Raw genomic sequence first — 25,567 nt, forward strand, 5'->3', positions numbered from 1 at the left:
ACGCTTCTACCTCAGTTTCGGTCTCTGGTTCGAATCCTTCAAAGTCCCTGTCTGCAACAACATCAGGCCATAACTTTTTCTATGCCGAATTCAAGGTTCTTCTTGTAACCTCTTGCCATGCCAAGACAATAATGCGTAAACATGTCACGACGTTGTAGTGATCTTTCCAAAACTCTCAAAGGGTTAGAATTGTATTCTCAGTCACCTCAAAGCAGTGGCAGAACAAGTGCTTTGTGTAAAACTTATTAAAGTTGGAAATGACCTGCTGATCCATCGGTTGCAAGATTGAAGTCATTGGGTGGGAGGTAGAGGACTTTCATGAATTTGAACTCATCGAGAATGTCATCTTCAAGACCAGGTGGGTGGGCTGGAGCATTATCAAGGATTATGTTTTCATCGGGAGTTTATTGTCTTGAACATATTTCTTCACTGCAGGACCAAAGACGAGATTTACCCATTCAATAAAAAACTGCCTTGTAACTCCTGCCCTAGCATTGGCGCGCCATATAACCTGCAGCTTTTCTTTAAGAATCTTGTGAGTCTTAAAGGCTCGAGGATTTTTGGAATGATACACTAGCAGTGGCTTTACTTTACAGTCACCGCTAGCATTTGCATACAATGCAAGGGTCAGGTGGTCCTTCATGGGTTTATGACCTGGCAGCTTCTTCTCCTCTGTGATGATGAAAGTCCTCCAGGGCATTTTTTCCAAAACAATCCTGTTTCGACACAAACACTTGTTAGGGGATGTAGCCTTCCTTTGTGATAAGTGCAGCAAAACATGTGATGTACTCCTCAGCTGCCTTAATAACGTCAGCACTCGCAGCCTCACCATGCCTCACCACCAAGTGGATGCCAGATCTCTTCTTGAAATTTTCAAACCAGCCGTGACTTGCCTTAAACATGTCTTTGGCTGCCTCTTTTGAGGTTGATGGTTCTTTCTTCTTCAAGTCACAGTAAACAATACGTGACTTGCACAGAAAGGCAATACTAATATGCCTTTTCGCATATTAGTCTCCGTCACTATATCTCCTGCCGGCTCTTTTTCTTTCACCCACACCAGCAGAAGCTTCTCCATTTCTTCATGGATATTTGTCCTTAATTGGGACAGAATTGTAGTTCGTTTCGCTGGATTTGCACTTCTGATGGCATCCCTTTGTTTAAGGATGGTACAAATTGTAGATGTATTGCAGTTGTACAGCCTTGCCAGTTCAATCACTTGTATACCATGCTCATGTTTTTCTATTATTTCTTGCTTTACTTCTATTGACATCATTCTCTTCTCACCACTGTCCTTTACACTCACTTTCTTGAGCCCCATGATAGCACACAAAAAAAAGTTAGTAAAAAATGCAAAAATGATGCAAGAACAAGTAAAGCTCATGAGATTCGACTTGAATCTGCGGGTAACACATGAGAAAGAACGAGATGCTGGTGTTGTGCTGCCGATACTGGACCCATACACCAACGTGCCAACTAGCGGCAGCTTCCCAAATCATGACTCATATCTCAGAATTTTGCTCAGATCTTGAACAAAAATATGGACCAAGTCGCAACTCATATCTTAAAAAATTTGTATGTTGGTCTGCTTGTATCTCAAGGCACCACTGTATATATATCTATATAGATATATAGATCTACTTTTTTTTTTTACACTTTTTTTGTGAGAGAGACAGGAAGGAAGAGAGATGAGAAGCATCAACTCCTAGTTGCATCACTTTTTAGTTGTTTATTCATTGCTTCTCATATATGTCTTGAATGGGGATGTGGGGGGCCTCCAGGGGAGCCAGGGTCCCCTTGTTCAAGCCAGTGACCATGGTATCATGTGAAGACCTAGAGGCAGAAACCTGCCTGCTTCTTTGCGAAATAGCAAGAGGGCAGTGCAGCTGGAGCAGAGTAATGAAAGAGCACGTACTAGAAGATGAGGTCAGAGAAGTAAAAGAGAGTGAAGCAAGGGACCATGTTGTATACAGTCATAATATGATGTATGTAATAATATGAATCTCACAGATAATTCTGAAAGAATCAAAACAGAAAATACATATGATTGATTCCATTTATATAAAATAAAATTGGAAGACAAGAAACTTAAGTTGTGATGATAAACTAGGAATGCAATGACGATTGAGAGAAGTTGATGAGTAGGAGAAGAAGCATAAGGGAGCTTTCGGGGTGCTGAATTCTTCATCTGGAAGATGGACACATGTATATATGTACTTGAAGAAAATTCATCAAGTTGTATACTTATGACCTGTACACTTTTATATATGAATGTTATACTTCAGACTTACTAAAAGATTATTAGGAAGAGAAGGATGGGGAAGTAGAAAAGAAGAAAAAATGGGACAGAGGTGCCCAATATTGCAAAACCAGTTCGTCTGTTTACAAGCCCACCCTTGGAACCATCATTCCTTATTTATCTTTAGATTTTACCAATAATTTAGATACTCTTAAAACTGAAGATGTTGACTATGACATATGACTGGTGAGAAAGCCCACTATATACTGTATTTCCCCATGTATGAGATGCACATTCCCCTCCCAAAATTTGGGGTCTAAAAACTGGGTGCGTCTTATACAGTGGTTGTAGGGTTTTTTACTTGCATTTCCCACTTTTTTACACTTGTTTTTGCACTCATTGTTGAAGATAGTGATTCATCATCAGACACAGGTGAGGACAAGCTAGTGGATGGGAGTTTTGACAGTGATGAGGAGCTGTATGAATTTTATGATGAATAAAATCTGAGTTCAATAACTTTATGTAATACATTTTTTTTCCAAATTTCAGGCCCCAAAATTAAGGTGTGTCTTATACATGGGGGAATATGGTAGTTCAATAAACCAGCCCCTTTTAGATTAGATTTGCTCTTCTCCATTTCATCTGACTGCAATAGCTATATTATTTCCTCACCAAGAACCAGAGAATATTTTATTTCTATGGGCTGTTGTGGCTATTCCACTCACACTTTAAAAATAAAAATCAGGCCCTGGCTGGTTGGCTTAGTGGTAGAGCGTCGGCCTGGTGTGCAGAGGTCCCGGGTTCGATTCCCGGCCAGGGCACACAGGGGAAGCGCCCATCTGTTTCTCCATCCCTCCCCCTCTCCTCCCTCTCTGTCTCTCTCTTCCCCTCCCGCAGCCGAGGCTCCATTGGAGCAAAGATGGCCCAGGCGCTGGGGATGGCTCCTTGGCCTCTGCCCCAGGCACTAGAGTGGCTCTGGACGCGACAGAGCGATGCCCCAGAGGGGCAGAGCATCACCCCCTGGTAGGCATGCCGGGTGGATCCCGGTCGGGCGCATGCGGGAGTCTGTCTGACTGTCTCTCCCCGTTTCTAGCTTCAGAAAAATACAAAAAAAATAAAATAAAATAATAAATAATAATAATAATAAAAATCAACCATTCAATGGGATATTCATTTTTTAAAAATTGATTTTGGGACAACTAACTAGTAACTAAATAAACAGGAGTTAAACATTTCTATAAACACAAATGACAGATTTAACATTTATTAATGTTTATTAGTGTGTAGACCATCAGGGTTTGAAAAAAGCATACTAAACCTAATAGAATTTTTGTAGAACAGAGTATACAAACACATTTAAATACAATGGGAAAAGATTTATAAATACATGCATCAAAAGTTAACATAGTTATTGTTTGATGTTTATGTGTAATTTATCTTTTTTCTCCTATACTTTATTTTCAGTTCTTCTGATATAAACATATATTACTGAAGTGATCAAAAAAATCTTTACAAAATACATATTAAATGAGTCCATTTATATATAAAGTTCACAAATAAACAATTAATTGCTTGAAGTCAGGATAGAGTTTATCTTTGGAGATATAAGTAATAACTATATATAATGATGCATAAGTGAATTTTCTACAATGTTTTTGTTATTTCTTGATATGGGTACTGGTCACATGAGATATTTAGTTCGGGAAAATTTATCAAACTGCACTTTTCTGTATATATAATTCAATAAAAAGTTTACCAAAAAGCACAAAGATTTTGCTTCTCTGATAAAATATTTTTCCAATTGTCTTGCTCTTTCTTATATATGACCTTTAATCTAGTTTTGTCCTGTGAGGATCAGTTACCCACAATCAGGAAAAACAAATCTCATCCTTAATATAGAATTGTTAGTTTATTCTGAGTTCAGGTTATATTAGCAACATTTCAGAATAACTGTATATGGTTGGTTTCTTACCATTTCTTTTCTCCCTTACAATTAAAATGTTATAATCTACCTAAATGAAAGTTCTGGTTATTTTAGTTCAGGTAAAGAAAATCTTGTATCATAGCAATCTTGTGAATGTAACTTTAAATATGAAAAGTTTCATTACAGATATTATTAGTGACAATCACATATTTACCTGATAATGAGGTTTATACCATTGCTTTAGGTCCCAATCCCAAAGAATCATCTGGAAAAAAAAAAAGTTCATTTAGTTACAAACTAGAAATAAGCAAACAAATATACATAAGACAAAATGGAGCATCTCAATTACAAATACTTCAAATAGCTTAACGTGTGAGAGAAGAACTGGGAAGGTGAGAATAAAAAGGTGAGAATTATCTCTAGTCAGAGTATTCTATTAATCATGCAATCTGTGATTGAGAAAAGTCAGTCACAAAAATAAGCAATATTAAATATTGCTTTGAAATAGCTATTGCCATAAAATATATATAAATAAAAATCACCTTGTCATTAAACATACATGAAAAATTATAAATCATCAGAAAGTTTCTCCCCCAAAGCCTCTCCAAATGATCATCACTTATTTTAAACCAGTATCGATGGGGGTAGTATTTCCTTACTAATAAGGCACTTATGTCAAAAGCAGTTTTAAAAAACTTAATCTGTGGTTAGATTAAGTATAAAGAAATGGAGCATAAAAAGCAATACACAACCCTTCTGACATGCACATAATTAGTGGTTTTCCTGTTTGTCTCTTTATACAGTGGCAAATTCTTAGTCCCAGACTTGTTCCTCCTGCCCATCTTTTTTTTTTTTTTTCTTCTTCTGGGTAGGGGGAAAGGACAGGAAGGGAGAGAGATGAGAAGCATCAACTTACAGTTGCGGCACCTTAGTTGTTCATGGACTGCTTCTCATTTCTCATACTTCCCTTGACCCAAGGGTGGGGGAGGCTCCAGCCAAGCCAAAGACCCCTTGCTCAAGTCAGTGACCTTTGGGCTCAAGCCGGTGACCCTGCGTTAGAGCTAGCAACCCTGCACTTAAGCCAGTGACTTCAGGGTTTCGAACCTGGGACTTCAGCATCCCAGGTGAGCACTATCAACAGCACCACCACCCATCAGGCTCCTGCCCAACTTTTGTTAGCAGGCTTTCTGGTTGCTTCCCCATCTAATAGTCTCTATGCTCAAGGAGATAAAACACTTTAATTTAGCAAGCTATAACTGTTACCTATCATTAACCTTAAATATCTTTTATTTTTATTTAGTTAACAAATAGGTCTTCTTTTCCATAATTAATTTACTATAATTGCAATTTTCTACATAGCTTTGAACCCTTAGTCTTGACTTTAAGCCTAGTTAATGTGCGATATTATCACATAATTTCCATATACTGAATTATTTGTGTTGTTTCCTATCCTTTGTCTTAAGTCTCCTGAGTTACAAAAGATCTTAGAGTGTTATTTACTCTATCATTAGCCCAGTATTTTATAAGGACTTGGCAAGACTTTTTTTCTGTGAAGGACAGATAGTAAATGTTTAAGGCTTTGCAAACCACATAAAGTCTCTGTGGCATATTCTTTGTTTTGGTTTACAACCCTTTGAAATGTAAAAAACATTCTTACTTTTAGGGTCATACAAAAGCAGGCTGTTTGAAGGATTTGGTTAGTGAGCTGTAGCTTGCTGAGCTCTACTTTATATAATATAGCCAATCTTAACCTCTCAAAAAATTTATCTGTTGTCACTGTTACCATCGCCTTGTCAACACTCCTGCAGAAAGTCATCTCTTGCAAGGGAAGAGAAACCTATTCTTTCTCAAAGAAATCCAGACATACTATAACCACTTACAAAATTCATGGCCCAGTACCCACAAAATGGCTTTGCATTAGGAGACTCATTAAATTTACTCAGTATTTTACATGGCCATGTTATTCTGATAAAATTATTTCAGGTTGTGATTTAACCAGCATACATTCTAGATTCTAGAGACATTAATTAATGCAGTTTAAGATGATAGCTTCCTAAAAACACTCATACTAAGATTACCTAAAATCCCTAATTTCATTCCTACTTGCAGTCACTTTCTCAGGGATCAAAAAACAACATTTACCAAAAAGCAGCAGGTCTTTGTCTGAAGTCTTCGGCATGTTAGGAACTAGTACATACCTTGAAAGCAACAAATTGCTGATAGACTGCCTTCTGTGTCAGAGAAAGGATAAGGTGTGAAATATATTTTGTAAGGAACTGGAAGAAAGTAGTTCCTGAATGAGGAAGAAGAGACAAACTAAGAGGGATTAGGAAAGTTTTAGAAGGTTTGTGAAAACCTGAGAAGAAATTATGTGTGGTTAAGTTGAGTAAGATTGACTCAAAGAAATCTAACCAAGTAAGTGAATTTAAAACATTAAACTAGTGCAAAATTCGAAGTTGGTTTTCTCTTTAAAATGACTTTGTTTGTTACTGATATTGTGAAAAAGTTCTATATGCTATATTATCATGGGGAACTGTATGTCTAACTCCTTCCCCCAGTGAAGCCCCCTGGAATGCATCTTACAAAACAGGGCCATGTTTGGCTATCAACCAATGAAGAAAAGAAATGCTTTTCCTTTGTAATATAACATGGCCATAATATGCCCTATAGTCAGTAGAACACTGGCCAGAGGCTGGGTCTTTAAACTACAGTACCATCCTTCCAGCTGAAGTTATTCTGTAAAAGACAGGAAAAATTAGATGCAGTTCCCTATGTACTAGTGTTCATGCTTTTGTATCAAAATAAGCCCATTCAAATAAAATGTAAAGTTATAATATATCAGGGTGGGAAACCAGACAAGTCTTAGGAGAATCCCAGGAGAAAGAAGGTAACTTATTACTCCCACTTAATGTTTCAGCAATCACACCATTCCACTGCCCTACAAACAGCAATGTCAGCTACAGACCCTGCCCTACTATCTCCAGCTGGAGAAAGAACTCCACCAGGCTCAGGAATGGTCTCCCTCAACAGTGTACCCAATTTTGTCAAGGGGCCACTCCAGGCAGGACAATTCTCATTAAGAGGAATCACGGCTAACAGACAAGCAGCAGAAATGGTCTGGATGCATACTCCCTTCACAACTTTTGACCTTTAACTGGAAAAACAATGTGCCTGCCTATAAGGGCAATCCTAGAAAGGTAGAAATGTCTCTTTTCTTCCATTTTTTTTTTAATTTTTTTATTCATTTTAGAGAGGAGAGAGGAGAGAGAGACAGGGGGAGGAGCTGGAAGCATCAACTCCCATATGTGCCTTGACCAGGCAAGCCCAGGGTTTCGAACCAGCGACCTCAGCATTTCCAGGTCGATGCTTTATCCACTGCGCCACCACAGGTCATCTTTTCTTCCATTTTTGACATTCATAACCCGAGTTAGGCAGATAGTCAGCATCTATTGAACACCCTGCTTCCTGCCGAAAAACTGGATTATCTTAGAAAAAGCAAGGGAAGAAACCAGTTACCTATACAATGAGAGACCTCACACCCTGTGTGAGCTGAAGTCACAACTGTTGCCCCTGCTACTGAACCACACTGGAATATAAATGATGGGGACCAGTCCAACCTTGAGCATTACAGGAATTGCATTCTGGCTGGGTTAAGGAGGGGAGTACCCAAACAAAAAAGTGTTATGAAGTTCCAGCAGACAAAGCAGCATCCAGATGACAACCTATCTGAATTCCTAGAATGTATCTTTGAGGCTTGTTGCTGAAATACTGATGTGGACCCAGGGACCCCCCCAAAAGTTAAAGGTTGTGGACATGATTGTTTTAGGGCAGAGTGCCCCTGATATCCAAAGAAAGCTTCAAAAGTTTGTAGGTCCTTTGGAATGCCTCTGCCACAGTTGGTGGAGATTGCTTTAAAGGTGTTCAACAGTAGAGACCAGGCCTGGGGGGAAAAGATGAAGCAACAGGCAGACTTGCTGGCTGCCTCTCTAACCACCAGAGGGCCTAAGAAGACAACAAAAAGATCAAGGCTGCTGGATACATGGGACCTGCCCCCAAAGTGGCCCTAAACACTGTGCTTACTTCAAGCAAGAAGGTCATTAAAAAAAAGAAAGAAAGTCCAAGTTCAAACAAAAAACAAGGCATAAAGAAATAAGGAGCATTACAGATGACCCAATTAACCCTGAGTGATTGGGCCTAGGGGCTCTGATCAACACAACTGGCTCCCTCACCACCACCCACATGGAACCCCTTGTCACTCTAACCGCAGGAAAGAAATGGACTTCTTTTTTTATTATTATTTTATTTTATTTTTTGTATTTTTCTGAAGTTAGAAAAAGGGAGGCAGTCAGACAGACTCCCACATGCGCCCAACCTGGATCCACCCAACATGCCTACCAGGGGGCGATGCTCTGCCCATCTGGGGCGTTGCTTTATTGCAACCAGGGCCATTCTAGCGCCTGAGGCAGAGGCCATGGAGCCATCCTTAGCGCTCAGGCCAACTTTGCTCCAATGGAGCCTTGGCTGTGGGAGGGGAAGAGAGAGACAGAGAGGAAGGAGAGGGGGAGGGATGGAGAAGCAGATGGGTGCTTCTCCTGTGTGCCCTGGCCGGGAATCGAACCTGGGACTCCTGCATGCTAGGCCAATGCTCTACCACTGAGCCAACCAGCCAGGGCCGAAATGGACTTTTTGATGGACACTAAAGTCACATATTTTGTAATAAATACTAGGTTGACTAAACTCTCCTCTGAAACAAGACTTGTAACTGAAATGTCAGGAGCATCACTATGGCAGGCATCAGACTGCCAAATGGGAAAAACAAACCTTAAGCAGTGCTTCTTGCATTGCTGAAATGCCTAATGCCACTTTCAGAATGGGACTTATTGATTAAACTAAATCCAAAGAAATTTTGCTCCCAGGCAGATTGACATTGAGGTATCTCTGGAAGAAGTTTGTGCTTTACAGGCAACATTGCTGTCCTCAGCCAAGAAATAAATTCTCCCCAAAGAAATCCTGCAAGAAATAAGTCAGGAAGTATGGGCAAAGGGCAGGACTGTGAAGGCAAAAACAGCCATCCCAATCCAAATACAATTGTGGGTAGGAGCAAATGTCCCTTCATCTGAAATAGGATCCTCTAAAACCGTGATGACGAATCTTTTTATAAAAACTGCCCACTTTTTCAGTGCTGGTCAACCTGGTCCCTCCTGCCCACTAGTGGGCGTTCCAGTTTTCATGGTGGGCCAATTGCGCATGGTTTGGTTGCTCCGCTTGCCCACCATGAAAGCTGGAACACCCACTAGTGGGCGGGAGGGACCGGGTTGACCAGCACTGCAAAAGTGGGCAGTTTTTATACAAAGGTTTGCCATCACGGCTCTGAAAGAACAAGCTAGGAGGAGAATACAGCCATTAGTAACACCGTAGAAGCCATCCACCTAGTGGTGCCTAACCCTTATACCTTGCTGAACAGTTTGAGAAGTTTTGGTGGTTTACTGTACCGTACATAAAAGATGTATTTTTTTGTATACCCTTGAGCTCTAAATCTCAGGAGCTATTTACATTTGAAATACTTTGAAAACTGTACTTCCCCAGTTAAAAAACTTCCCCACTGTTTAGAGAGGCTTTGGTCAGAGATCTAAGAAAATTTCAACTGAAGAATCAAGCACTACTCCAATGTGTTGATGAGATCTTCATTGCAAGTATCAGCAAAGTGGCCTCTAACAAAAATACTAACTCTAATCCTAAATTTCCTGGCTGAATATGGATGCAAAGACTCCCAGAAGAAAGCTCAGACATCAAAACTCTAAAATAATTGGGATTTGAATTACGTCAGGGGCAAAGGAACTCCACTCTGAAAGGAGAGAAGCTCTGGCTAGGGTGGAAGTGCCTACCATCCACAGACAATTAGAAGGATTTTTAAGAATGGCTGATTTTTGTATCTGGATTCCAAATTCTGACTTAGTAGTAAAACCATTATATGAGACACAAAAAGGGAAAGATCAAGACCCTCTAACTTGGATGGGGAATGTCAAAATGCCATCCAAACCACTAATGTCATTAACAGACACAGCCATGGGCCTCCCAGACTTAAGAAAGTTTGTTTGTGCATGAACAACAAGGAATGAGACTGAGAGTACTACTCCCAACTCTGGGAAATGTTAAGAGGCCAGCAACCTACTTCTCAAAGCTACTGGACACAATGTCTCAGGGATGGTCAGTTTGTCTAAGGACCAAAGCTGCCACTGCTCCAGGCCATCCTTTCAGACAATCTTAATGCCATTCTCAATGTTATCTCCACCCTAAATCCAGCCACCTTGTTTCCCCTTGAACCAGAGGAACCAAAATACGACTGTAATCAAATAATTCCAGCTGACTAGACATAACTGACCTCCCAACTAACAAAAATCCTGATCTCAAGATGTTCACCAATGGAAGCGGCATTAAAGATGTGGAAAACCAAAAGGCAGGATGTGCTGGGGTAACTATTCAAGAACTACTGGAAGCTGAGGCCTCACCCACAGGTTCTTCAATGCAGTAGGCTGAACTACTGACCCTTACCTGTGTCTTTCTTGTACCTGGGAAAACGTAAGAGAGTCAACATCTACACTGACTCAAAATATACATTTACATGTGGTACATATCTATGAGGCTACTTGAAAAAAAAAAAGAGGGCTCTTAATCTTACCATCAGGAAGTAAAGAAATTAAACATACTTAAAAGATACTAAATCTCCAAAGCAGTAATGGGACCTCAGGAGACTGCTGTTATTCATTGTCTGGGCCATCAGTAGACAGACAGCCTTTGACAAAATCCAGCATCCATTTATGATAAAAACTCTCAGCTAAGTGGGAATAGAGGGAACTTACCTCAACATAATACAGCCAATATATTCAACAGGGAAAAACTAAAAGAGTTTCCTTTAAGACCAGGAACAAGACAGGAGTGTCCACTTTCAATCATCACTCCTTTTTTTTTTTTTGTATTTTTCTGAAGTAAGAAGCAGGGAGGCAAAGAGACAGACTCCCGCATGCTCACTAGGGGGCAATGCTCTGCCCATGTGGGGCGTTGCTCTGTTGCAACCGGAGCCATTCTAGCACCTGAGGCAGAGGCCATGGAGCCATCCTCAGTGCCTGGACCAACTGTGCTCCAGTGGAGCCTTGGCTGTGGGAGGAGAAGAGAGAAAGAGAGAGAAAGAAGAAGGGGAAGGGTGGAGAAGAAATGGGCACTTCTCCTGTGTGCTTTGGCTGGGGAATCGAACCCGGGACTTCCACAAGCTGGGCAGACGCTCTACCGCTGAGCCAACCAGCCAGAGCCCCATTCATCACTCTTATTCTACTGAGTATTGGAAGTCCTAGACACAGCAATCAAGACAAAAAGAAATAAAAGACATCCCAATTGGAAAGCTAGAAGTCTGTTAGTATTTGCAGATGACATGATACTACTGTATATAAAGAACCCTAAAGATTCACCAGAAACTACTGGCACTGACAGGTGAATTCAGTAATGTAGCAGCATACAAAATTAATGTTCAGAAAGTGGTCACATTTTTATATGTCAATAATGAACTATCAGAAAGGGAAACGAACAAAAGAAACCCATTTACAGTTGCATCAAAATGTGTAATAAATTTAACCAAGAAGGTAAGTCTTGTACTCAGAAAGTTGTAAGACATTGAAGAAGACACAAATAAGTGAAAACATATACCATATTCACAAATAGGAATAATTAATATCATTAAAATGGTGATACTACCCAAAGCAATCTATCGAATAAATGCAATTCCTATCATTATACCAATGGCGTATTTTACAGAACTAGAACAAATATTACAAAAATTTATATGGAATCACAAAAGACCCCGAATATCCACAGCAATCTTGAGAAAGTAGAATAAAGTTAGAGGTATGCTACTTGATATCAAATTGTACTACAAGGCTATGCATAAAAACAGACATATAAATGAACAGAATAGAATAGAGCCCAGAAATAAACCCATTCCTATATGGCCAACTAATATATGATAAATAAGGCAACAACATACAATGGAGTAAAAACAGTCTATTAAATAAATGGTGTCCTGAAAATGTGACAGATAACATGCAAAAATAGTAATAAGACTAGACCACCTTTTTACACCACATACAAGGACAAACTCGATGAATTTAAGATTTAAACGTGAGACTCCAAACCATAAAATCACTAAAAGAAAACAGACAGTAAACTCTGATATTTATGTAAGCAATATTTTTTTCTTACATATCTCCTTGTGCAAGAGAAACAAAATTAAAAAATGAACAAATGGGACTAGATCAAACTATAAAGATTTTGCACAGCAAAGGAAACCATCAATAAAACACAAAACAATCTACTGAATAAAAGAAGATATTTGCCAGTGATACATCCAATAAAGGGTTAATATCCAAAGATTGTTAAGAACTCAAACAACTCAACACCAAAAAAATCTAAACTATCCAATTAAAATATGGGCAGAGGACCTGAATAGACATTTCTCCAAAAAGGACATATAGATGGCCAATAAACAAATAAAAAAGATACTCAACTTCCCTAATGATCAAAGAAATTTAAGTTAGAGGCCATGGAGATTACCACAGGAGATATCTTACACATGTTATTAATAGAAAGGCTATTATCAATAAATCAACAAACAAGTGTTGGGGAGGATGTGAAGACAAGGGAACCCTTCATACACTGTTGGTGGGAATGCAGATTGGTGTAGCCACCACAGAAAACAGTATGGAGGCTTCTCAAAATATTAAAAATGTAACTGGCTTATGACCCAGTAATTCCACTTCTGGGTATATATACCTAAAGAAAGTGAAAACACTAATTCAAAAGAATATATGCACCTCTATGTACATTGCATCATTATTTATAATAGCCAAGTTATAGAGGCAACCCAAGTGCCCATCAATAGACGAGTGGATAAAAAAGTGGTGGTACATATAAAAAGTGGAACATTACCATAAAAAAGAATGAAATCTTACACTGTGACAATATATATGGACTTACAGGGGATTATACTAAGTGAAATTAATCAGATAGAGAAAGACAAATACTATATAATTTTAGTTACGTAAAAAGCAAAATAAAACAAAAACAGACTCAGACAGATCAGACCAGAGGAAAGGGGCTTGGGGAGCTGGGTAAAAATGTTGAAGGGATTAAGAAGTACAAGGTGCTAGTTACAAAACAGTCATGGTGATGTAAAGTACAACACAGGGAATACTGTCAATTATGTTCTAATATCTATGTCCCGTGTAGGTGGGTATTTGAAATACTGGGGAACCAGTTTGTCAGACATATAATTGTCTAAGCATTCTGCTGTAAACCTGAAATGAATACAAAATAGTATTAAATGTAAACTATAAATGAAATTGTTTTTAAAAATAAATAATATAAAACTAAAAAAAAAAAAGAAAGGCGGCTTAATTGCCCAAGCGAACAATATAGCAGACCAGGCTTCTAACTGGCCACCCAAAAAAAAAAACCCCAGCAGCCCTTACTCCTGGTATTGACTTAAAACTGGCCCAGCCTGCATATTCTTTGAAGACCAAGAATGAGCTAGGGGTGCGGCTTCACTGTTCACCAGAAAGATACATAAGCAATGAACAGGGAATCATTCTGATTCCTAAACAGCTAATGGAAGAAACAGTCAACTACATCTACCAGAGCACCCATTATGAACAGGATGCCACACTCCAATGGATACAAAAATATATTACTGAGCCAGACATGCAAAACACTATTCAAAAGGGAATTTAAAAATGCAACAGCTGTGCTAGAAATAATCCAAAAACGGGACATCAGCCACAAACCAGAGAGTTCTTAAGCTGAGGATTAGACCTAGGATGACTGGCAAACTGACTTCACTGTGATGCCCTAAACCAGGGGTAGTCAACCTTTTTATACCTACCGCCCACTTTTGTATCTCTGTTAGTAGTAAAATTTTCTAACCGCCCACCGGTTCCACAGTAATGGTGATTTATAAAGTAGGGAAGTAACTTTACTTTATAAAATTTATAAAGCAGAGTTACAGCAAGTTAAAGCATATAATAGTACTTACCAAGTACTTTATGTCGGAGTTTTGCTAAGTTTGGCAGAATAAATCTTTATAAAACAACTTAACTATAGTTAAATCTATCTTTTTATTTATACTTTGGTTGTTCCGCTACTGCCCACCATGAAAGCTGGAACGTCCACTAGTGGGCAGTAGGGTCCAGGTTGACCACCACTGCCCTAAACTATTAAAATTATAAATGTCTGCTAGTATTAGTACATACCTAGAGGATGGGTTAAAGCCCTGGTCGGTAAACTGTGGCTCGTGAGCCACATGCAGCTCTTTGGCCCCTTGAGTGTGGCTCTTCCACAAAATACCACATGCGGGCGCTACCTCGATAAGGAAAGTACCTACCTATATAGTTTAAGTTTAAAAAATTTGGTTTTCAAAAGAAATTTCAATTGTACTGTTGATATTTGGCTCTGTTGACTAATGAGTTAGCTGACCTCTGGGTTAAAGCATTACTATGTAAATCAGAAAGGGCATCAGAAGTAATAAAAGCCTTACTAAAAGAAATTATTCCTAGATTTAGATTATCTTTTTCTATCCAAAGTGACAATGGCAGTGCTTTTATTGCCAAAATAACCTAGGAAATCTCTAGATTCAGGAATACAATGAAAACTTAACACTTCCTGGAGATCACAGTCCACTGAATAAAAAAAACAAAAAAGATGAACCACACATTTTTTTAAATTGAACTTATTGGGGTGACACTGGTTAAAATAATTACACAGGTTTTCGTGCCCAACTCTACCACCCATCTCTGTACACTGTACTGTGTGTTCACCTCACCCCCAAGTCAATTTTTCCTCTATCACCATTTACCCCCTACACCCTCCTCTGCTTGTCCCCACTCTGCAATCACTACACTGTTGTCCATGTCCATGAGTTTTTTTCCTTTTTTGCTCAATCCCTTCACCTCCCTCACCCAGCTCCACCACCACCCTCGCCCCTGCTGTCAGCCTGCTCTCTATGTATGAGTCTCTCTATTTTGCTTGTTAGTTCATTTTGTTCATTAGATTCCACATATGAGTGAAATCCCTCAAGATTGAGTAATGCACAAAATAAAGGGAATGGAAACCAAGGATCCTATTTAATGTATGATTTTGACTTAATATGTGACCACAGCACTCTATTCAGTTTCTTCACAGTATGCCCTGTAAACTTTAGCTCTTCCCCTCCCTAATCGTCAACCCTCTGATGCAGCAAGAAACAATGACCATACAATGACTAAGGATCACAATGTATGGTCTCTATTAAGCTAAAGATAACATAGCCTAAGTTGTGTTTTAGCTCCAGAGCCCTAAAGTAGAATGACCCCTGACCACATCCTCATGAAACTAAACTGAAGAACCCCTAGTTGACCTCAGGACCTGAAATAATTGATTTATTGCCCTTACCTCACTCCTGACCAAAGAAAAAGACCCACACCCCAAACCCCTTGCTTATGATAACTCTTGATTTTTGCTCTATAAATCTTGTCCATAAGCCATTGGGGAGCTGGGTTTTTTGGAACACAACCTCATCTCTTCTTCAGATTTGTATCAATCTTTTTTTTTTAATTCAGTAAGAGGAGGGGAGGCAGAGAGAAAGATTCCCACATGCACCCAGACCAGGGATCCAACCCAGCCCACTAGTGGGTGATGATACTCTGCCCATCTGGGGCATTGCTTCCTTGCTCAGCAACCGAGCTCTTCTTAGCACCTGAGGCGGAGGCCATGGAGCCATCCTCAGCACTTGGGGCCAACTTGCTCCAATTGAGCCATGGCTGCAGGAGGGAAAGAGAGAGAGAGAAGCAAGAGCTGAAGGGGTGGAGAAGTAGATGGGCACCTCTCCTGTGTGCCTTGACTTTGAATCAAACCTGGGAAATCCACCAGCTGGGCTGACACTCTACCACTGAGCCAACTGTCCAGGGAAGTTGGTACCAATCTTAATAAAATAATTATTTTTGCCACCACAAACTCCTGCTCATACATTTCTTTCAGTCTGTGTGTATGGGTAGATGAACTCGTTAAGGTTGGCAAAAATTCTGCCCATCAGTTTGACATCTATAAATTTGATATTTTCTTAAGTTTCATAAAAGGAAAGGGCCACATGATGGTTGAAGTAACTAAACATTATCTATGAGATAACATCAATTCATAAATTTACATTCTGAATCTACAAACTTGCCTAACTATACTATCATCCAATCCATACTCCTATAAGGGTACCATCAAACAGTGACAAATGCCTATACCTCATTTCCCCAATTCATTACTATCAGTAGAAGCTGGATTTTTTGCTAACTCAAGCATATTTTCATTAGGATAGTTTCTTAACATTGAGTCTTCATTGCCCTTAAAATATAATAAATATATTTTCAAATATTTCCATTTTAATGCCCAAAGTCATATTTGTAATCATATCATGCATTCTCTCTCTCTCTCTCTTTTTTTTTTTTTTTTTACAGGGACAGAGAGAGACTCAGAAGGACAGACAGGGACAGACAGACAGGAATGAAGAGAGATGAGAAGCATCAATCATCAGTTTTCTGTTTTGACACCTTAGTTGTTCACTGATTGCTTTCTCATGTGCCTTGACCGCGGGCCTTTAGCAGACCGAGTAACCAGCGATCTTGGGTCCAAACTGGTGAGCTTTTTGCTCAAACCAGATGAACCCGTGCTCAAGGTGACCTCGGGGTCTCGAACCTGGGTCCTTCCGCATCCCAGTCTGACGCTCTATCTACTGCGCCATTGCCTGGTCAGGCATATCATGCATTCTTAAGAGAAGTTTTATCACTCTGAAAAGGTGAAAATTGGTTGTTTGGAGGGGGGAAAAAATCTTAAAAAATATTATAATGATGTGGCCCTCCAAAAGCCATAATACATAAACAGATCATCTATGGCAGGGGTAGTCAACCTTTTTATACCTACCGCCCACTTTTGTATCTCTGTTAGTAGTAAAATTTTCTAGCCGCCCACTGGTTCCACAGTAATGTGATTTATAAAGTAGGGAAGTAACTTTACTTTATAAAATTTATAAAGCAGAGTTACAGCAAGTTAAAGCATATAATAATAATTACTTACCAAATACTTTATGTAGGGTTTTCGCTAAATTTGGCAGAATAAATATTTATAAAACAACTTACTAAGATAGTTAAATCTATCTTTTTATTTATAGTTTGGTTGCTCTGCTACCGCCCACCATGAAAGCTGGAATGTCCACTAGTGGGCGATAGGGACCAGGTTGACTACCACTGATCTATGGCATTAAAATTTCATAGAGGCAGAAGGATGATTAGCGGAAAAAAAATGTCTAAAAAAGGCTCATTAGCAGGTTGATAATGATAGAAAGTAGCCCAGTTTCTTATAAGAGCAACATTAGTCTACATTTTGAGAATGTTCCCTGATGCACTGAGACTGTTCAAGAGGCTACCTGCTCAAAAGCTGCTAACAGAGGTAATATACACCCTATTTTAATTGTGCTTTTAGAGGTTTCTAAAAACCTCTTTGTACAATTTTTTTTCTCTATGCTTACTTTTTAGACCTCTCTACTGTAGAATTTTGCATTGAAGACTATCTCCGTTAATAAAGTCATTCCTCCTTGGTTCTTCATTCCATTACCATGGTTTTTTCTCATGTGTACTTGCTAGGCTGGCTATGAAAGAACTTTTAAGCAGCAGCTCATTCCTATTTGAAGTCACTTTCTCTAGAATAAAAAAGTACATTTACAAAACAGCATGTCTTTGTCTGAAAGTCACTGCATATCAAAACTGAAAACAGATACAGCAACAGCCCCAAATTGCTCGTAGATGCCTCCTGTATAATTTGAACAAATAGGATATTAGTGATTTTGAAGAAACAAAATTTTCTGCATAAGTAGAAGATGTATGATCCAGGAACTTTGAAACTAAATATATCTTAGCATAGTGTTATTCAAAATGTTGTCCACAGTAAGATAAATACAGAAATTAACAGTAAATGTTTAGAAACTTTTATAGCAATTTGACATTGCTGAGCCAGTTTTAGTGTATTTTACAAAAGCATCAATCCACAACAGATAGAGGGAAAATCCCAAAGCTTGATTCTTTGCTATATACAGTTTGACAGCAGGAGACAAGAACATGAATGCACACAGCTGCACTGTTTGGGGGAGCAAGAAAACTAGATACAACCCAAATGTCCAAAAACAAAATGGAGAAATTTTGGTATATTCATGAAATGGCATACAAAGTGAAAATGAATGCAAAGTACAGATATATACCATATAAATGAGTCTAAGAAACATAAAACTATACATTTAAGTATGCTTTTTAGGAATATAAATATAGGGGGAACTAAAATGCAGGATGGTGAACATCTCTAAGGGAGAAGAGAAGGAAACTGGGTCTGTGAGTGGCATACAGGGAACTTCCAAGTTACTAGTTAATGTTCAAAGTTAATGGTAATGATGTATAGATAGTGTTTGCTATCCTTAGTCTCTATACTTTAAGTATACTTGTATACTTTAAGTATTCAGCTTTAATAAAAAATTAAGAATTTGGCCCTCGTCAGTTGGCTCAGTGGTGAAGCATCAGCCTGGTGTGTGGATGTCCTGGGTTCAATTCCCAATCAGGGCACTCAAGAGAAGTGCCCATCTGCTTCTCTACCCTTCCCCCTCTCACTTCTCTCTCTCTCTCTCTCTCTTTCTCTCTCTCTCTCTTTCTTTCTTCCCCTCCTGCTGCCATGGCATGATTGGAGCAAGTTGGCCCGGGGCACTGAGGATGACTCCATGGCCTCTGCCTCAGGCACTAAGGAGAGCTCAGTTGCTGAGCAACGAAGCAATACCCCAGATGGGCAGAGCATCACCCCCAAGTGGGATTGCTGGGGTGGATCCCTGGTCTGGGTGTGTGTGGGAGTCTGTCTCTCTGCCTTCCTTCTTCTCACTGAATTAAAAAAAAAAAAAAAAAAAGAAAGAAAAATATTAAGAATTTATGAAAATAAAAATAGTAACTAGAAAAAAACCTCTGAAAAATTTTGCTGCAAATGACAAGAATAAATGTGTCAATAGTTGGAATAGGATGTAGGATAATACGTTTTTGTTATTAACACAATAGTTTCCAGAGCTTGCTGTACTTAGTTGGAATGATCCAGGACTGTAAGCAAACCAACACAGGACAGAGTGAGAGATACCTAAAGGAGCAAAATCCTTAAAGAAAATATAGCCTAATGTCTCAATAATAAAGCACCTAGATAAAAATGTAAACTAGAAAACTAATAAAGTATTAGCCATTATTTATCACATGACTGATTCCTCAGTGGTCTGGACAATTAAAGAGGGGAAAAGCAATTAATTTTGTTTACATATACTTCAAAATTGTGAAAGGTGAAATTCTAATTTTCACATAAATATCATCATCTTAATAACCGTTATAGTCTTAAAAGCTGGTGGCCTTATGCCAAGTCAATCCCAAGGTAGCCAGTTCAAGCTCAGGTCAGGGCACTTATGAGAAGTAATCAATGGTTGCACAACTAAGTGGAACAACGAGTTGATAATTTTCTTTCTCCTCCCACCCCACACCTTTCTCCTCCTCAAAAACAAACAAACAAAAACCCCAACAAACCTGGTGCCCTTAAGCCTGCATTCTTCTATAAGAGTACAAATCATAGCTAAGGTATTTTTGTGTCATTCAAATATTATTGTTTATATCTGTTGTTTACATTCTTTTCAATGTGTTGTATTATACTTCCAATCAAAGAATCAATAGCTCAAAACTAACTTCCTAAAGCTTTAAGTATTTATTAATATAGTAACATAAATAACTCAGAATAAATGCTAAGCCTTGACTGGATAGGTTGATTGGTTAGAACATTGTCCCAAAGCACAGAAATTGCTGAATCGGTCCCCAGTCAGGGCAAATACAGGTACAGATCAATGTTTCTCTGTTTCTCTCATTCTCTCTCTAAAATGAAAATAAACGTTTAAAAGTAAATGAATAAATAAATAAATAAATAAATTCTAAGCCTAGCTCAAGAACAAGACTAGTGCAAACAGAATACAGATCTGTGGATGACATTATTACCACGAAACCTATGAAAACAAAAAATATGATGAGGAGATACAACAGTGACTATCTAAAAGCTGGAATTATTAGACTTGCAATTCATTCACCCTATATAGTCTCTTCTGAATGTTATCTACATTGATACTTTATCAAATATTGATGGGAAGCTATGTAAATTTTCACAACATATTCAAACAAAACATAAAACCTTTTTGGTAGATGAACAGATTTTCTCTAGAATAAGCACATAGTGCATTCTTGTGTGAAATTGAAGGATTTTGTTCCTAAAATGAGACATAAGCTATAGAGGTACATCTGTACTTGTCACAGCAAAAGCATATAAAAAAGATAAACTATTGCCAAGAGAGAACAGATCAAATAAATTCCAAAATGTATTCACCTAATGAAACCTTGGAATTCCACAGAATAGAGGCATATGATGTAAAAAAGTCTTGTCACAATTGTGCACAGCAGATATTTTATACTTTACTGCTGCATTAACGTACACACATGCTGAGTCCAAATCACTCTTGCTGTATGTGCAATATACATGAAGAACAATGCTAGCTAGTCAACATTTTATGTGTTCATCATCAAAAAACCCCTATAACAAGAGATGTTTTTCAGAAAAGGATTTGACTTTAGGCACACAACAAAATCAACAACAGCAACAAAAAAATTCAAAAAAGTTTGTGTTCTGTTTTTCCTACTTACTGACTATTCTGTGAACTATGATAAAGACTGAAAAAAAATGTGTTGGAATCAGTTCTGAGAGAATCAGTTACCTGTACAGCAAAGAAGAGCCTTGCTAAACAATGAGCATCTCCTAACCACAGATCTATAAATCACTTTATCCACAAAAAACAAGCTGGTGGTTACAACACAAACACTGGGCATGATTAGTATTAAAAAGCAGAAATGTAAATGCACTCAATTTTTGGCATGTAGTATACATCTTTTCTTTTTAAAAGTTTATTTATGTATTTATTTATTTATTTGTATTATTCCAAAGTTAGAAGCAGGAAGGCAGTCAGACTCCCGCATGCGCCCGACAGGGATCTACCTGGCACACCCACCAGGGGGCAATGCTCTGCCCATCTAGGGCATTGCTCTGTTCCAGCCAGAACCATTCTAGTGCTTGAGGCAGAGGTTATAGAGCCGTCCTCAACACCTGGGCCATTTTTGTTCCAATGGAGCCTTGGCTGTGGGAGGGGAAGAGAGTGATAGAGAGAAAGGAGAAGGGGAAGGGTGGAGAAGCAGATGAGCGCTTCTCCTGTGTGCCCTGACCAGAAATTGAACCTGGGACTTCCACACACCAGGCTGACGCTCTACTGCTGAGCCAACCAGCCAGGGCTTGTAGTATACATCTTTTAGTGTGCTGAGAAAAAAAAATGGAGCAAATGTAAATATAAAAAAGCAAATATAGCCTGACCAGGCAGTGGTGCAGTGGTTAGAGTGTCAGACTGGGACGCGAAGGAACCAGGTTCAAAACCCCAAGGTCGCCAATTTGAACACGTACTCTCTGGTTTGAGCAAGGCTCACAGCTAGACCCCAAGGTCACTGGCTTGAGCAAGGGGTCACTTGGTCTGCTGTAGCCCCCCAGTCAAGGCACATATGAGAAAGCAATCAATAAACAACTAAGGTGTTGCAACAAAGAATTGTTTCTTCTCATCTCTCTCCCTTGTCTGTCTGTCTCTATCTGTCCCTCTCTCTGTCTCTGTCTCTGTCACCAAAAAAAAAAAGTAAATATAAACATGAATAGAAAATATAATTGAAGTATTTTTTTCAATAAAATGCAAAAAACTTCTCTTTCTCAAGCTTTAAGTATGACAATCCCCATTAACTTATCTACTGACAGGCCCTGAAAATAATCTTCTGTGAGAAATCTCTTTAAAATTCCAGGTCCATGTTGAATCTGAGTATTCAGAACCAACAGCTAAAAGCACTCGCTGCCTTCCATCATAAATTATAATTTTAATTAAAAGAAATAGAGAAAAGAAAAGAATCTGGATATAGAACCAAACTGCCATACACAACCTATTTGCTCAGTTTAAGAAACATTAGTAGAAGCATTCATTTCCCTTACACAATAGTATCTGAGAGCTCTTTTAAAATATTGCTTCCAAGTATAATATTGCTTCCAAAGTCAGCAAAATTTTAAGACTCTAAACTTTAATTGCAATATTAACATATAATCTGTAAATAATTTAAATACAGCTGAATTCTGAATCACAGGAAAAATTAGTGATCCTGTTACGTTATGAAAACATGGTTCTGTTACACTATAAGACATTTAACAAAAGTAGAAAATTTTAACTTGCTGGTTTTAGGAGCTTCATTATTTGTTTCCTTCTAAGATCAAATATAACTTTTATATATCTTCTCACACTGGTTAGCTGTTCAAAAGTAATTTTTAAAAAAGCATTTCCTTTAAGTAACATGAGGTATACACTATTAAATTTTTTACATTGATTTGATAAAATGAACCCAAGACTGAGCCTCTATATAAATTCAGCTTTTCTTTGTGGTTAAAAAGTTGAATCCTGATAAAAAGTTTCTGTTTGAATGTTTATAAGTCCAACATGCTTTACAGAGCTCTACAAAACCACCAATACCACAGTGAAACATCAGCAGTACAACCCAGCGATGTTATCAGCTTCAATTACGTCAATGAGGTTTCGTTTCATTGTTCCCAATGCAGCCAAAAAGAAAAACATATATGTGTCTTCAAATCAAACTTAAATAGCTATTATATTTATGCAAAATTTAAAAGAATATTTATTATGGTACAGCTGTGAACTAACTGTTTAAACATTCTCTGTTCTCATATTTCTTAATGACATTTTATTTGAGTTTTGTGTACAAATCTATGCTAATGAAACATTTAATTTCAGTATTTCCAACTTTTCTATTTCTTTGCCTTCCAACTCAGGCCCAATGAAAAAAACCATTTAACTCTTGGCTCATGTTTATTGAATATAAACCAAAAACAAAATAAATCGATAGCCACAAAGTTCAACTAAAACTGTACTTTCTAATAGTCTAAAGTGCAAAAAATAGTAATCTTGACCCCTGTATAGCAAAGAAGGGCTCCAGTCAAAAACTGAAAAGCAGCAAAAGGTGCTGAGGTGGGGGAAGGAGGAGATCAGGAGACTAATATTACTTAGAAGCTACAGTAGTCCCCCTTTATCCATGGTTTTGCTATCCATAGTTTCAGTTACTTGCGGTTGATTATGGTCTGAAAATATTGAATAGAAAATTCCAGAAATAAACGATTCAAAATTTTAAATTGCACACCATTCCAAGCAGCATGATGAAATCTCAAGCTGGCTCTCAGAGTACATGAATCATCTCTTTGTCCTGCTTATCCACACTGCGCACGCTACCCACCAATTAGTCACTGAGTAGCCATCTCAGCTGTCACATCAGTGGTCCCAGTATCACAGTGCTTGTGTTCAAGTTACCCTTATTTTACTTAATGTCACATTCACCTGACTTATTACATTGTATTTTTGTAATTGTTCTATTTTATTATTAGTTATTACCTTCAATATACCTAACTTATAAGTTAAACTTTATCTGGCATATATGTATAGGGAAAACAGTATATATAGGGGTCGGTACTATTCACAGCACCCATTGGGGGTCTTGGAACATATCCCCTGTGGGTAAGAAGGGAAAACTGTAACCACTTACTATTCTTATTCATCAAATAATATAATGATGGTTGTGATGAGTTAGACTGCATGCTATATCCCAGGCATTTCTTACATATTTTCTCCTTTAGTCTTTACTTAGGAACCTCGGTGGCAAACCTTATTTCCCCGTTTTACAGATGACACAATAGCAACTAAGAAAAGTGAAGTAACCTGCCCGATACCTAACTATAAGAGGCAGAGACAGAAATGAAATTCAGATCTGCCTACTGCCAAAGCTTTAAAGATTTCTAACCATTATGCAACCCCACCTTAGTCACTATTTGCTAGCAACGTGCTATGTAAAAATCAGAACTTTGCAAGCAACACCATTTTATTATATATATAAGGCTTAGTAATTAATTATTCTGCATTTACCTCCCAGATCTATATTTTGACTTTCACTCAACCCTAGGGAGGCTGACCCCATAATTTCTTCACCTGAGCGCTCATGTGGCTGGTTTCTCCTTAGGCTGGGAGTCAACAGGAGGGAATTGAACTTTAGAAAGAGAGAGTGATCAAGTTCTCTGCTGCCTCCCTGCCGACACACCATTGCCTCTGACAGTAGCTATGCCTCTCCATGACTACATCTCTTACCAGAGGGTCTTCCCTTCACAGCTTCTGCTGTGAGTCTGAAAACAGCATTGTGTACTCAGAAAACACAATTTCCACCCTGTTCCTTCAGCTCCAGGTAGGTAACAGCTTCCCATAGATGCTAGTATCTAGTTGTCTACTCATCTCACATCTTATCCATCCTCCACCCTGCTCATTCTCTCAAAGTAGACTTTTCATGAAAAACTTTTTATTTGAACAACCTGGGGGTGAATTCTGTTTTGTTTTTTCTTCTTGGTCCCCTAAATAATACAGGGATATTGTAATAGTTCTGTCACCTAGTCAAAATGCAAAGCTAGGATTTAAAAGCTGACTTATCTCCCATTTTATTCCCTTCTACTATGCTAAAAGGATAATTATGTATGTATTTTATAAGACCTCTCCTTCCATAAATGAAAAGTATGTTGTTTTTATTTATCAAATCATCAAATTATACTTCAATACCTGATTCTATATTCCCTGAATTTCATTATGGCACTACAGATGAACTTTCTGAGCTCTAGTCAAAGGTCAAATTTCCAAAAATGCACTAGATCCAATCCCCTGCTGTGTTCTTGAGTATGTCACTGGCACTTCTCTCCTACCTCACCATTTTCTCTCTCTGCTAAGCCACTTCCATGAGATTATAAACATGCTGCAATTTCCCCAAATTTCACAAACGCACCTTCTCAAGATCAGACGTTTACCCAGCCACAGTTTCATTCACGGCTCTCTCTTACAGCAAAATTCCTCAAAAGAATGGTGTTTACTTATGTTCCAACTCCTCTCCTATGCGTAATTGTTTAGTAGATAACACTAATCTAGCTAGACTGGTTTATTTGTTGGCCCTTGAACATGCCAGGCAAGTCCAATAACATTCATTTCCCCTTACTTTCTCTTAATAAGTTCAAAAGGAAATAAATTACATCCAGTATGGTTTTTCTAAAGTTATACTGATAATTCAAATTTTATACAATAGCACTTAAAATATACATATAAGTTTGGGCTTTTTCTGTCATAAGTT

The 25,567-nt window shown here is 38.3% G+C and overlaps 1 protein-coding gene across 1 annotated transcript in view; it reads right to left on the reverse strand.

Annotated features, from left to right (window-relative positions):
• Positions 1–25,567, reverse strand: part of PDE3B (phosphodiesterase 3B) — a 167,527-nt gene that overhangs the window by 68,454 nt on the left and 73,506 nt on the right. The window contains exon 2 of the mRNA XM_066365466.1: positions 4,375–4,425. Coding sequence (XP_066221563.1) covers positions 4,375–4,425 — 51 coding nt within the window. The remainder of the gene's footprint in view (positions 1–4,374; positions 4,426–25,567) is intronic.

Source organism: Saccopteryx leptura, chromosome 1, assembly GCF_036850995.1.
Source record: "Saccopteryx leptura isolate mSacLep1 chromosome 1, mSacLep1_pri_phased_curated, whole genome shotgun sequence".
Lineage (NCBI taxonomy): Eukaryota > Metazoa > Chordata > Mammalia > Chiroptera > Emballonuridae > Saccopteryx > Saccopteryx leptura.